Below are 16,191 nucleotides of genomic sequence, written 5' to 3'. Positions count from 1 at the left end.
AAGCGCTCGTCCCATTAATATTATAGAATAATAATAAGCTACAGACGTATATGATAATTGATACATTTTTTCTGATAATATAAACATATGACGGGTCTGTCTATTGGCAGTCGAGTCGGTGTATTTACGGACTATGAAGTTTAATTGTGAAAATAATGGAAGGAAATTTTCAAAATAAGTATTTATTTAGATTTAACAATTTGTTGATGTTTAAAACTTTGAAATATGAACTATTAATTTTACTTGTGAACATGAAATCAAGAATCTCTAATTGAAATTTATATATTTTGATAATACATTTTAGGTGATAACAACAAACAACAAAATGATAACGTGATGGTTTAACCCAGTGGTGACCAAACATTTTTTTACCTCTGGCCATGAAAACAAAACTTTCTTAACCACGGGACATAAAAAAAATATAATTTTTTAATTTTTCAATTTTTTTTTACGTAAATGTAAAATATTATAGTTACTCAAATAATTGTTGTAATTTAGCATACTTTTGCGGGCCAAATGTTAAATGATGTTGGGCTGGAGTTGGCCCGCGGGCCGTAGTTTGGTCGTCCTGGTTTAATCGACTGCGAATAAACAGACTCAGTTAAATGGGACCATAGTTACCTAACATATAACTGTCATAGGAGAATACCTAACAATTATAATATCATAATGAACTTCTAGTATGAGTTAAATCTAAAACAGTTTAAATGTATTCAATAAATTATTTACTATAATTATTAAATGTCTTAGTACACATTTTCTACATTTTAGTCTCATGAAAATATTTATAAACAGATAAATTTATTTTATTTTAAGACTGTTCTTTTGTATTTGAAATGAGTTTAAAGTATAAATCACCTCTAATAAAATCAAGGAACACATCTGCTGCTTCAAATGATGCATCACCAAATGTTGAGAAACATCCACAACTGGCTGACAAGAAGTTAATGGATAACAAATTGAGCAATATTTTGGTGTACGACAATTACCCACAGCATTCTTCACCTATTACACAACATTGGCGTGGACGTGGTAGTAGCTCACCAAGATTCAGTGGCCCACGTTTTACAGGTTCACCAAGGTTCAGTGGCCCATGTCCTTCAGGTTCACCATACCAATGGACTCCTCCAAACCGAATGAATAACAGTTGGAATTCAAACGTAATTAACTAGATAATTAAGTTAATTTTTAAGATGCATGATAATTGCTTAATATTTTTTGTTTTAGCCTAACAGTTCAGGTAGATATACATCACAAGAACAAAATAGTTATTCATCACCTAGACCAGAATTCAAAAAATATAAAAAACAAAACTTAAATGTAAGTTCTTCTGTTATAAAATATTAAAATTTACCTATTAATAATATTTTTATTGAAACATTTAACTTGTGCTTTGTAAGTATGAACATATTTTTTTTTAATCATTATTATTTTAACATTTCAAAAAAATATATAGTGAAGCTACCAAAATCTTATTTGATTCAAATGACGAGTGTATGTAGATTTATTATATATATTTCATAAGCCATAAATTATAAAATGCTTCTTAAATATATATTAGTATATAAATTTGATACGTATAACTGAATTTATCTTTTTTAACATCAATTAAATTCTATAATGTTAAAAAAAAACTGTTATTATTGTGTCTATACAAATTAATTTCTCTACACAGTAAAAAAAATAATTTATACAGTATTCTGAATTATAGTAATCAAATTATAAAAATATATTGATAAAATAACATACAATTTTTGTTTCATCGTTTTGATATGAAAATATTATTTTAATGACATTTTAAGTGTAAGAAAATAGTTAAATATGCTCTATAATAATTATATATTACCAATAAACCTATAATGTGATTAAACATTTAGAAGAATTTAGAATTCTTTGTCATATTTAATTGATATCAACTTACACTACTTAAAATTAATATTTTTAAGAACATAGCACCGAATTTAATAAAATATATCATATTATTTTAGAATTATTCAAATCAGTATAGTAATGAAAACAACAATGAAAGTTATTTTCACCCATCAATGTTGGAAGATCCATGGGAAACACTATTAAATAGTTCAGAAAATAATATCTGATGAAGAGACTTATATTTATAATCACACAAGTTTTATTGTAAAATACTTATTCAATTGTTAGTGTTAATAATATCTGTTTATATTAATTAACATTAAAGATATTTTCTTGATCAAAAATATTTTATTATTTTTTAGATTAATTTATATTTTATTATTATTGATTATTTTTGTACTTAAACAGCTGAGTGATTTAAACCAATATAATATAATATAATAATTTATTTATTTTTAATTATATCCTTCACAATTTGATATCTAAAGAAAATCTTTAAGTTCATGTCCCACCAGGTCTAACATATTGACCGATCTCAGCTCGCAAAAAATTCTGGTATTCCAGATATATTCATCACCAAAATCCAATACAACATCCACTATACTACAGATAATATTCTAAATTTAAATTCTGATCATTTCTCAGTATTACTAACATAGTTTTTTCACCAGAAAATGTATTGCCAATTTCAAAAAGTAATAAGACAACTGAAAGAAATTCTAGAAGATGTGGCAAGATAGGAGTTCTAACTGAATCGCCGTATAAAAATGAACTTTTAGTTTTATCATTAAGCAACAACACTTCTAATATTTAAGTTAAAAGATCACTTAAACACATAGGCACAACTGTGGAGGGGGCTTAGCTTCCGGACCATGATTTAGTTCCCTCATAAATATTCCATGTTATACATGACATACCGCATACATAATTCACAATAGTGTCACATACAAAAAAAAATATTTGTTTATATTGTGACGAACAATATTGAAAGTCTATTGATGGCTGGATTAAATGCACAATCTGTAAGAGATGGGCTCATCATTTTTGTGCTAGTATTGATGAAAATGAAGACTATATTTGTGTGTGCATTTTGTTCATTATTTTTTCTTTTATGTACTATTCATAAAATTATTTGTAAATATAACATAAGAAAACTTAGATTAATAAAATAAATAATAAATGAAAATAATCTTGTTTTGACATATTTTTGTCAACATTTTATTAATTTTATAAAGAGTACCACATTGTGCCCCATATATTTGACTGTAATTTTAGAAAAATATAATTTAAAATAATCAATTTATTCTTATTCCCTATTTTGCCCCACGTTCCCATTTAAAAAATTATAAAGTAAGTTTTAAAGATTAGTTTACATTATAATTGTGTGTACATAAACGACGTAGTTATTCAAACACAAATTATAATGCAGTAAACAATAAAAAAAATGGTTTCAAAACCTTAGATTACTTTAATTATTGTTCACAATGAGTTCATAATTAATTAATTAATTAATTCAAATAAAGTTATTATACATTTTTTTTTGAATTTAGGTAGTGCACAACCACCGCATCGAACTGCCCTTACAATGCTCATGAATAAAATGATTTGTCTATCTACTACTATCTACAGCAGGCGCTAGAAATTTCTAAGGGGGGGTGTTATTCAAAATTAATTGACAAAATCATACACACGAAATTGATTACTTTACGTATATTTAATTTTTTCACATATATATTATTATAATTAAAACAAAAATAAAAAAATAAAAAAATATTTAATTAAATTAACTTAATGCGTCTACTTTTTAAAGCTAGAGTATCTATTTTTTCGTCGGTGGTTACGACTAAATCCCGATGAATATTCATAACTGTTAAGCCGTTCAACCAATTTTCACCAGTTGTGTTTCTCAAATATGTTTTTAAGCGCCGTAAAGAGGAAAAAGATCTTTCACTGTTTGCAGTGGATACTGGTAAAGTAATCAATATTTTTAAAAGTCGATGAACAATAGGAAATATTTTTTATTTTGTAATGCCGAAAGTACAACAGTTTACGAGTAGCCGACTATAAAGTTTTGTTTCGAAGTTGAATGATACATTTACATCCGATGGACACGTTTTATTTTGCGTACATGTGGTAATTTTTTTTTTTTTAATGTATATAAATCAGTGGCGGATTAAGCAATTTGCCGCTTATAAGCTGGACATTTGCCGCCATTTCATTTTAAACTTTTTTTTAAAACAAAATACATATAGAAATATATTGTTAATTAAATTATTCTTTATCATTTTAAATTTAATACAATAGTCAAATATTAAATCATTTTCGTTTGTATTTTGAGGTTAGCGAATGTATTGATTAGGTCTTGAAAGTCAATTGTCGATTCTAATTCCGGTACAATGCACAGAAGAGCAAACTATTTAACCGATTTTCGCCAATAGTAGATTTTAAATAAGTTTTAGTTCTTTTGAGACACAAAAACGATCTTTCTACCGAACAATTAGTAACCGCCAAACAGAAGTATATTCTTAAAGCGATGCTAACAATTGGAAATAGTTCTTCTGAATTCTGATTTCAGTCCAGTGTCGACCGTCGCATCGAACACACGCGTTACGCTTGTTAGCGCTATCACAACAACCATGTTGCTTTTATCTATATAGATAAATCGTGATTGCTCATTAACACAGATATCTATATTATACTAGATAACGAACTACCGATGTTTTCCATTGAGAGAAGTGAAGCCCGGCGGCGCAGTATTATCACACGTCCGCCATGTTTTCGGTTGGCAAAACAATATTATTTTACACTATATAAAATAGTTGAACACACTGAATTATTAAATTAAACATTTTTCATTACGTTTAATAAAAATTCAATTTCATTACAAAATTGAGAATATTAATTTAAAATTGTACTATATATATTGATTTAAACATACTAACATAAACACAAGTGCTTCAGTGACTAACGTTTCTTGTGCTTCTACTTGAATATTACCAAAATCACAATAACCTAAGAACCTATCTTTACTAGCATCATAAATAAGTTTCTTATGTATGGCCATCGCATCAAACACCAAATTACAGTCAAGATCTTCAGAAGGAATATGTTTTTTAATAAACATAAAAACTTCTCGGAAAAATCCAGGATCTGCATTAACAGATGATGTCCAATTAGTTAATGATGATGGATGAGGTAAACTTAATTTGATCTATGAAAAATGTTAAAAATCATTAATGTTAGACATAAAAAATACTTGATTAATATTAAATATCCCTTTTTATATAAAAAAAATTGTTTCTAAGAAAAATGTAGTTACCGACAAAAATTGTACGCTTTAGGAGAATAAAAGTGCAATGTTAAAGCCAATTGTTTTATTTCTTTGGTATATCTCTTGCCAGTAGATTTATCACAGTTTTTGGTTTCATTTATAAATAAGTCTCTAAATGAACCTACCATATTAAAAATACTTGTAAGTTTTAAGCTAGGTATACAAAAACCAATAAAATTAAAACTTACAATTAAAGTTGCTTAACATTAAATGTTGTTGTTCAGAATCAATATATCCTTTATTATTTAATTCTTTTAGTAAATTATCCAAACTGGTTATTTTTTTTTCTTTTCGCCGTAACTTTTGACGTAATATTTTAATTTCATGTTTCAATAAAAGTTCATTACAAGAAGAATGAGATGTTTGTACTTCTCTATCAACACTTTTAAGTAAAATACTGTGATCGTCAATTAATTCTAAATCAGTATTCTCATTACTAATTTTTGGATCAGTACTAGTACTAGGCTCATCTATAATATAAACACATTTTTAATTGGCTATAATAACTGTCTTTAACAATTAAAGTTATTAATTAGTTTTACCTTTAAAAGAGGGCAAATCCCTATTTTTAGGTGGGTTTCTAAGTTTCTTAGGTTTATGTTGATAATATACTGGAAACGATGGAAAAACTGAAGGGACGGCATTTACTTTTAATATTGGTCTGTTAGCACCAGGACGAATTTGGTAGTCATTATCAGTGAAGTGCACGCTACAAATACGGCTCCATTGATTTGGTATAAAGTTTTTCCTTTTAATTGCATCCGTCCACAGTTTAGTTGTTACCTCATTGTTTAAAGGAAAACTATAAATATGTATACGTTACAAATAAAAATGTAAGTTTTTATGTGTTTTTAAATCATATTATCTTGTTGCGTGCCGTCGTCCAATCGTAACGATGGTTAAGTTTTTAGGATAATACTTCAAATAAAAATACTCAAATATAATTTAACTGTTTATTTTAAGAATTTTTCTAAGTACAAAAACATTAATTAAGAAATGATCTGGCGTGAAGGTGCTTGCGACTGTACATGTAAACCACATCTGAATATTGGTCTATTCCCAACCCCCTTATATACTTAGGTCCCGTGGGGATCAAACGTGCCGCGCTGTGCGAAAGTTATTTTCGATTGTTACAAATATAAGATTTATTACCTTAGTGACCTTGTTAATATTACTATTCGCGCATCTCTCATATGCGTTTTTACTAATTGCAGTATTAAAAAATTTAGCTATGTTCGATGATGCCTTCGGGTTTTAATTATTCCTTTCTACATTGTTCACCGATGATAATCATTTATTGGTAATTGTAAGGACCTACTTTTATGTATGTCCGAAACATCGTATTACCCTCTAATTAAATTAATAGTTTCTTTTTATTATTGCGAATACTTTATTATTCATAATCATTTCCCGATCTCGATTTATGTGGTCTCGCCCATATTGTAAGAGTCGTAAGGACCTACATTTATGTATGTCCGCAACAATCTACATTTCATACGTACCGAAAAAAGTGAATTAAGGAATTGCTTTTATAACGGTTTGAACATCCGTACGCAACGCAAGATACAGGCATATTTATTTAATATTAGTAACTAAATAGTGTACAAAACAAAATAATAAATGATACCAAATAAATAATAAGTGCAGAAAAAGGAATGTTAAGGTTCACAGTCCGTTATAATTAATATTGTGATGTGTGGGGAATAGTGTTGATACAATATTTTGCCAACCCAAAACATGGCGGACAAATGATAACATAATCAATGCGTGCTTCAAGTGATATTGAGAGTTTGTCATCTAGTATAATATAGATATCTGTGCTCATTAAACACAATGTCTCGTAATCATAATCGGTCTAAACGTAATTTATCATCATCCTCGTCACCCTCGTCGTCTCCGACTACTACCGACAAAATCCCAGAACTTTTGTCACTCCAAATTTATATGTTTCACTCTCTGAGGATATTGACCATACAATCGATGTATTAAGCCCTCTACCGGTCTCAGTTACACCTTCTACAGGCGAGGTCGTGTTCGATCCGACATCTATACTGGTGGAAAATTCTCCAGATTAGACAACCCGTAAGTCATCACCAATATTTATAAAAAACCCAGCCAACCTTAATCGGCTTAAGTGCGATCTCATCTCTATTGTTGGACCTGATGGTTTTACCTTGTCAACATCTAAGGAGTTCCTTAAAATTACAACTAATGGCTATGATCACCACACAAAAGTTTTGGGCTATCTCACGGAGTCAGATCATTCTTTTCATACATATGCCCGTCACATCCACCCTATCGTTGCGATAATTTGTCACCTCCATCATTCCACTCCCGTAGTGGACATTGATACGGTTCTAACGGATCTAGGTTTCTTTGTCCTAAGCGTTGAAAACATTTTAAATAGGACCGACAAACGGCCGTTGTCACTTTTGCTGTACATCTTACCAAAAACGAGTTTAATATGGACGTTTTTAAACTGAATAAACTACTTAATTTCAAAGTCATCATCGAAATACAGAGAAAAAATCGTCACCAGTCACAATGTAAGCGATGTTAATCATACGGACACACATTCAGATACTGAATACATACTCCTCGCTGTGTTAAATGCAGCATGGACCACCTTACTGCAGATTGCAACAAGTCGCGCGATTCACCGGCTAAATGCGCCTTATGCTCGGGTGATAATACCGCCAATTATAAAGGCTACCCGGGTACAAAAAGACGAAATCGTTCTACGATAAGAAATACACATTCGGTTCAAAAAAAAACAAACTATAAACATGCAACTTCTTTTAAGCCTTCCTTGCCTAAGGTCCCAGATGTTCAATCCAAGTCCAGAACGAGATCTTATGCAGAAGCTGTCTCAAACAATAACCATACTTTTTTAAATAGCCACACTTATGAAAAGTCATTTACCAAATTTATTTCTTACCTTTCCACTTTAATCAATCTCCAAATTACTCTCCTTACAGTTGTTATAAACCAACTTCTTATCCCGTAGGCTAAACCTATTCCACCTCATTAACTTAATTAATGCTTATTTAAATCAACCTATATTTTATCTGTAATTGTATATTTCATGGGTATTGAATCCATATTATCTTTGATACCGTTTTGTTACGATAAATATTTTCATTATTATTATCCATTACCAAATTATGATTTTTCTTTACTGTTATGTTGAAACGTAGTGAAATCTCTAATTTGCTATGTATTCTGTATAATAATTTTAACAATATAACAATTATTGTTGAGCCATAATAGTCTTTGACTGAAGGCTAATAAAATTAAAAAAAATTAAATAAAAAATTTTGATTTCTAAAAAATGTAAATAAACTTTGATTTTGTTGTTTTTTTCTGTTGCATTTTGCATATAAGTTTTGAAATATATACATTCTTGTGTAAATGTGTTTTTATCAATGTCCGTTTCATAAAACTGTTGTAGTTTTTTGGCTCCTTGGACAATACCATCGGTATCAATTGACTTCTTGTCTATGTTGATCAAAAATTTGAATTTATCATAAATATTGGCATACCCAGAATGTAGAATGTATCACCATAGTGTATAGCTATGATTATATTTAAATAGTTTCCGGGAAAAACATAGATTTTCTAATAATAACAATTCTAGTTGATCGCGTTCACCGAAACCATTTCAGTATTCACTGAGTTAATAATCTAATGGCTAATATTCATAAATTATAGTATAATTTTATAAATACATTTTTTTTCTTAAGTGCAGAAAATTTGCCGCTCCAATTGCCTGATTACTTTACCTGTAGGGTAACCCGACGCTGATATAAATTATTTATTATTTAATTTATATAAAAAAATTATATAAAATATATAGGTAATATTATAACCCTGACAGTATAACCGTTGGAACTGACCTAGACATTTACACCGTGTTTGTAGTGTTGTTTAAAAAATACATTTGTGATATTAATTTACATATTATACTTATGATTATAATCATAGGCGTAAACTGGGGGGGGGGCAAGGAGGAGGAATAGGCCCCTAGAATAAATTAGGAAGGACAGTGCACCTTCAAATATTTAACATACTTTGTTTTAGAATAAGTACAAAACAGCTGGTTATAGCTATTACTATAACATTTTTTTTTAAATCTTTAAAAGATTTTAAATTTTCGCTTATCTAACATAATGTTACTAAAATGAATAATTTTATATAATAATATGTTGGTAGTAAAGTGGCGTTTAGTCTCGGACAACCTTTTCGTTAGATACCTATGTAATTATATTCCCCCCCCTCCCAATAAATTTCCAAGTTACGCCTATGATTATAACTATAGATAAATTTGTTACTTGTTTTATTGACAATAATGCTTCAGTAATTCAACCACAACTAAAATAAAGTAATATTCGTCAGTATCACGAAGATTACTTAAAATTGGGATTTTTTTGTACTGGTGATATAGATGATCCTCGTTCATGGTGCCTCGTATGTGGTGAAATATAGTCAAATGAATCAATGGTACCTAGTAAATTTAATCATAATTTGTTTATTAAGAATTCACATTTGATTGACAAAAATAATATAGATTTTCAACGTTATAAAAGTCACAATCTCAAAAAAGTAAATATATGACAAAAATTAAGAATATTTTTGATAAATCTCATGAAGCGAGTCATGTAGCTGCAGAGCTTGTGGCTAAAACAATGAAACCACATACACACACACACACACACATATATATATATATATATATATGTTATATAATAGGTATTATAATAGGTGAGCAGTTAATTCTACCGGCTTGCTATGAAATTGTGAAAATATTCTTTGGAATAGAAGCCAAACAAGATACATTGAATATTCCTTTATCTGATAATTCAATAAGTAGGTGCATAAACGACATGTTTACGGATATTGAGCAGCAAATATAAAATAGGTTACGTTATTCTCTCATGTTTGCGCTACAAATAGATCAATCTACAGATATAAATGGAAAAACATAGCTTTAGGTTTTTGTACGCATGGTAGTTGATGATGATACTAGTAAAAATTTTTTGTTGTAAAACATTGACAGAAATAATGAGAGGTAAAGATGTTTTTAAAATTTTGGATGAAGATTTATCATCAGTAAATTTATCATGGAACATTTGTATCGGTATATGTACTGATGGAGCAAATTGAATTACTTGCTCAATTAAAAGTTTCATTTCTTTAGTCAAGAAAAAAAAAAAATAATTTTTACCCATTGCTTCATATAGAGGCCCTAGTGGCAAAATTCTAAGTAAGCGATTTACAAAATATACTTAATCAAGTGATAAAAGTCATTAATTTTATTAAGAGCTGACCTCTTAAATCAAGGCTATTCGAAAAAAATTGTGAAGAGATGGATGCAGAGTATTTAAGATTGGTTTTATACAGTGTTTTATACAGTAACAAGGCTTTCCAGGGACAGTATTTTATCACGATTTTACAATTTGAATGATGAGTTACTTGTATTTTTGACGATGGAAGAATCTGAATTAAATTTTCTTTGGGATGAAAAGTGGTGGACAAAATTATCTTTTTTAACTGTTTTGTTTCAGCATCGCAATAAACTAAATTCAAGTATGCAAAGTCGTAATGAAAATATAATAACATCGTTAAACAAAACTATGGCTTTCATCGAAAAATTTTATCTATGGAAAACTAAAGTTAATCAAGATAATATATTTATGTTTTGATGTACTGCTGTGCTAGTTGTTGATGACAACATTTTGTCGTTAATAGTCGAACTTATCTCACTGTTAGAAGTAAATATGAATAAATATTTTTTCAAGTATTAATATTAAAAATTACGACTGGGTACGAGACCCTTTACCCATTTAATGTGTCTATTAGTGATTTGGTGGATTTAATACTTGGTAATGAAAAAAAATCTCTGTTAGATTAAAAATAATCGAATATTGCTGTTGAAATTCAAAGAGATCAACCTCGGTAAATTCTGGATATAAGTTTTTGAAGAATATTCAGAAATATCAATAAATGCACTGATTATTCTTTTGTCGTTTTCAACTTCATACCATTGTGAACAGGGGTTTTCAGCCCTTACGAATATAAAAAATAAAAAACGAGAAAACCTAAATTCAGTTTAGGAAGAAATGCGGTTGTGTCTGTCAACTATTCGTCTAAGATTAAAAGATATAACGCTTTCAGGCACACAGTTCTCATTAAATATATGTACAAAATACAATTATTTCATGTAAATAAATGTAATAACTCATACAATGTAACTATAGTTAATAAAAAACGTTTAGCTTACTAAGCACACATTTCTAATTAAATGTATATAATTATAACTCAAAATAATTTAGTTATCTAAAAAAAAAGTTCAGTGTGCCGTGATTCTTTTAGAAAACCACGGCATGCCATGTTTAATAAAAGTTTGAAAACCACTGATCTATAGTAATTGGTAGTTTAAGCAATTAGTAAAAATCTTATGATCCTAAGATTATTATTTTTTGAGTTACGATGAAGATAAAAATGCACTTTATTAATCAAACTATTGGAAAATAATTAAAATGTCTTCCTTATAAGTACTAAATTGGCATTTTCTATCAACAATCTTTTATAATTGTGATGATTGGAGCAATCTTACTGGTCGAAATCGTGTTCACAGAAAAAAAAAACACACAACGTAGTAAAAACAATACATTTCTCGTTTCGACCAGAATCTACAACTTCATTTGTGATTTTTAATAGTTCATTTTGTAATTATATTATTTATGTTATTTTATTACATTGGCCAACAATGTTCATTAAATAAATAAAAACATAAAAAAAATTATACTTAATATTACAAGATGATATACATAAAAATTATCTTTTAAAGTTACCATTTGTAACTATACACAATAAATTCGGGTAATTATGTATATAATATCAATAAATACATTAACAATGTTGACGAATTAAATTTAAATAAATAAATAAATCATAATTGTACATTACTGCATGTTACTTATATATTATTTATGATCATATAGTGTATTTAGTTTAATGAAGAACGAATATAATATTTAAAGTGAATAATTCTATGAATAATATATCTATATAATAATATATCTATTTTTCTACCCATTAATATAATAATAATGATTATTTGATTTACGCTATGAATAACACAATTTGATAAACATCTCCTTAAATTAACAAATTATTTTATAACGTGTGACATCTATTAATTTATAAATAATTAATTAATTATTAATTAATTCATTGGCCTTGATATATATGAATAATACATATGATCGTACACTATGATTTTACAGTAATAAATAAAATGTTGAGATAGTATTTTTTTTGTTTTAATTGAGAATTATACTTCAATGTGTTGTATTACTATGCGTAACTATTTAATAGTGAATTTAGTGTAGTTACTTAATTTACTAAATTATGTACTATAGTATGTCTACGAAATAATGTCGCCGACTACTTACTATGTTTTAGTAGGTACATTTAGTATTGATGAATTGAATTCATTTTTATAGTAAAGAAATATAATAAACGTGTTTAATAAAAAAATGAATTATAACTGATTTCATAATAATTATAAAATTAGTATTAATTATTACAAGTAATATCTGAATATCATAAGCAGCTACTAATTGTTAAACTAAAACATCAACTTTTTGTATCGACTAAATTCAATCATAAATCCATTATTTTAAAATAAATTACTTTAAATATAATGTATGGCTATTTATTAGTACTAATATTTATTATTTATTTAGTACAAATTTTTTGATTACGACAATTTAAAACAAAATTATAATTTGAATAAAATGTATTTATATATAAATTAAATTTATATTATATTACTTCTATAGATGTGTGATCAAAATACAATTCACTTACATAAATAATAATAATAATAATAATAATAATAATTTAAAATAATTAAATCGTTTTATTTTATGTTATTAATATTTTAATTAAATTTTTGATGATGGCTTAGTATACTTATCAAACTAGATTATTTTGAGACTTTCTATAATTAACTTGATTTAAGTATTAATCGATCATTATGTTTATAATTTAATTCAGTTCATTCTGTAGTACTTATTTAAATATTTCATAAAAGAAAATTTGAGACTTTGTCTTTCGTTATTATATTTAACTATCCTTTTAAAATAGCCACAAACTAATGTTCTTTATTATCTATAGATATAGATAGCCATAGGCTAGGAATGTCTATTTATTTTTGAAAAAAAAAGAAATAAAAAGTCTTTCATTATTTGATAACAATTATTTTTTCAAAACTATTAGTACTCATATAGTTTTTATAATCATGAATTCGATATACATTATTAATAACCATGTTATAAAATTAATTTAGTTATAAATTTGATTTGAAATATAAGCAGTTTTCGCCATTGTATGCCTCACTACCACTGATGTAGTCCAAAACAGAAATGAATTATATTTTAGATCATTTTAATCTGTGCTTTTAGAGATTGCTTGTGTTTATTTATTGATTTTTAATTCTTTTGTTTCAGAAAACATTAAACTACTCGAGTTGATAGCAATGAATCTATAATTAGATTACTATAATATATTAAATAGTTCAATGAAATTCCCTCATTATATAGTAATATTTTTTTAATATTGTTTTTATTAATTATGTCATCAGACTTATATCATTTTCTTGCTCGTTATAATATTTTAATATTTTTTCTGGGTATGCACTCGATATAATATAATATAATTTTTATTAAATATATAATTTTAAATTGAAAAAAAGGAAAAAATACATAAACAACTATATGTTTATTTTGAAAATAGCTCAGTTATAATCTATAAAATATTAAAATTGTATTACCCTATTGATAGAGATCAAGATTTAATAACTATTGTTAGATTAAAAAAAGTTAATTATTTTATATTCAACAGAATAATTAAAAACACTAAAATTATTTCAAAATATATTTACAATTTTTCATATATCTTCATAGTCTCTAATATAACGATTCCATTATTTTTTGATTATTTTCAATTATATGTACATTTTATTACTACTAGATACATAAACTGTATTACTTAAGTTGAGTTTAAGGACACTATTAGTTACTTTTTCCATATTTAACATAAGAGTAAAAACAAATTGTAGGTATTTGTAATTAACTTAACATACTCTCTTGCTCTACATGCGATCGGGTTTTATCAAAATCTATTTTGTATAACGACTTCATACACCATTTTAAATATAATACAGTGAAACAAATTGCACTCGATGTCTTTTAATTGAACATTCACGGTGCATGTATAGGTACATTATATATTTGGCTGTTTTTTTACTGCATCAAATCAAAACGGTATACGTATTATATTCATTAAAGAAAAAAGTTATTCTCGAAAAACCTGATTTTATATCCACCTTTGGCCTCCGTTATTAGGAGACCTTGGATTTTTATGAACCTTTACTTTTTTTTTTAGAATAGAACTTTCATTGTATGAAATGTAATATTAAAAAAAAAAAAAGCGTAAAACGCCACTTTTATAATTTTTCTAAAGGCCTCAAAATACTTAAATCAGGCTCTGTCTAAAAGAGAACATGTTAAAAACTTATTTTGTTTTTTTCTTTTGAGTAAAATATAAAAAAAGATACTTATTGTGTGTCTGAGCCCGTAGATAGAACGTTTGCGATACGGCGAGAATATCACACGCGAAATGTTTTGATTATGTTCTCTTGGGACGTGACTACGAGAATAGGATAGTGGTAACGCTTACTTTAATTTGTCATGACGACGGGGTCGTTTTTATTTATAATACCCGCTTTTTGGACACGTCATTAAAATAGATGTAAGACTTTTGATCATTGTAAGCCCAAAACTTAAAAACATGAAAAAAAAGTAAAAAACTTTCGCTTCACCACTAAAAATATCGATTCTTATCTCAATTGTTACACACGCTTATTAAGCTACAGTACCAATGTATTTGTATAGGTGTTGTATTTATTATTTGAATATATTATTTTCCATTAATAGCGCTTTAAATAAAATACACGAATGATTTCGATATGTCTATTAATCACCATCACAATATTGGTATACTATTCAGAATGATTTATTTCACTAGAAACACTTGATCAATTTACATGTTTTTAAAAATAATGTTCTTTTATGGTCTTATTGTTTTTGCTAAAAATAATATTTTAATATTTGATCTAGTTTATACTTTTTGAAAATGGTAACATAAATTTTAAATTTTGTAAAGAGATGAAACTCTAAAGAATATATCTTTATGGAAATGTTGATTTACGATAAATCGATCATCGAACCTAGAATCAATAGTTCATTAGTTATAACTAGAGCATGGATTTTTATGTAAATACATAATTTTATTTAATGTGAATTTATTATTTCGAATTAAAAACCAACATGTTTCATAACACCCTGAATAATACGAGACTTTTTTAATTTACATATTTTCACATATATTTTGAAGCACATATTTTTAAATATTTCACCAATTTCAAAATGTTCATACCTACACAGTTTTTATTTGTGTTAAAATTATTATATTGGAATTAAATTAAAGAAAAATTAAAGAAGTTATTTCAAATTTTGATTCAGATACTGCAATCGCTATTACACAAGTTTCTGATATTATGTTAAGTAATGACCTAAAAAAATCATTTAGCATATATTTCCTCAAATTTTTGTTTCTTAATAAAAGTAATAAAAAAAAGTTAGAAACATTAAATCGAATAATAATTGAAAGTCTGGCAATAGTGAAAAATTCAGAAATCAAATTAAATTAAGTTCAAGGAGAATCCTGAGTTATAATAAAAAATAAATTAAACCATGTACTCGGTAATAACGTTACTTTACGAAAAATTAAAACTATTAGAAGTATTCTTATGAATAAAAATGAAAATACGTCAAATGATATTGAAGTAACACCATACGAAATGTATGATATGAAATATGTTCCATTAACCTCGGTCGACGTTGAATGCACTTTCAGCT

At 27.0% G+C, this 16,191-nt stretch overlaps 1 protein-coding gene across 1 annotated transcript; it reads left to right on the top strand.

The window, feature by feature from the left end:
• The first annotated feature begins 427 nt into the window (after window positions 1–427).
• Window positions 428–2,161, top strand: LOC112689541 (gastrula-specific protein 17-like). Its single transcript, XM_025563313.1, has 3 exons — window positions 428–1,160; window positions 1,228–1,320; window positions 1,989–2,161. The coding sequence occupies exons 1-3, from the start codon at window positions 837–839 to the stop codon at window positions 2,097–2,099; spliced, it is 528 nt and encodes a 175-aa protein (XP_025419098.1). The 5' UTR covers window positions 428–836; the 3' UTR covers window positions 2,100–2,161.
• The last annotated feature ends 14,030 nt before the right edge of the window (window positions 2,162–16,191 follow it).

Source organism: Sipha flava, unplaced genomic scaffold (genome assembly GCF_003268045.1).
Source record: "Sipha flava isolate LNK unplaced genomic scaffold, YSA_version1 112_pilon_pilon, whole genome shotgun sequence".
NCBI classification, from domain to species: Eukaryota; Metazoa; Arthropoda; class Insecta; order Hemiptera; family Aphididae; genus Sipha; species Sipha flava.
Note: the sequence above shows the minus strand (reverse complement) of the source record. Positions and strands in the feature narration are given on the sequence as shown.

Coding starts and splice junctions, on each gene's coding strand:
- LOC112689541 (XM_025563313.1), top strand. CDS start 837: ATGAGTTTAAAGTATAAATCACCTCTAATAAAATCAAGGAACACATCT. Junction 1,161..1,227: donor ATAACAGTTGGAATTCAAAC/GTAATTAACTAG, acceptor TTTTTGTTTTAG/CCTAACAGTTCAGGTAGATA. Junction 1,321..1,988: donor ATAAAAAACAAAACTTAAAT/GTAAGTTCTTCT, acceptor ATATTATTTTAG/AATTATTCAAATCAGTATAG.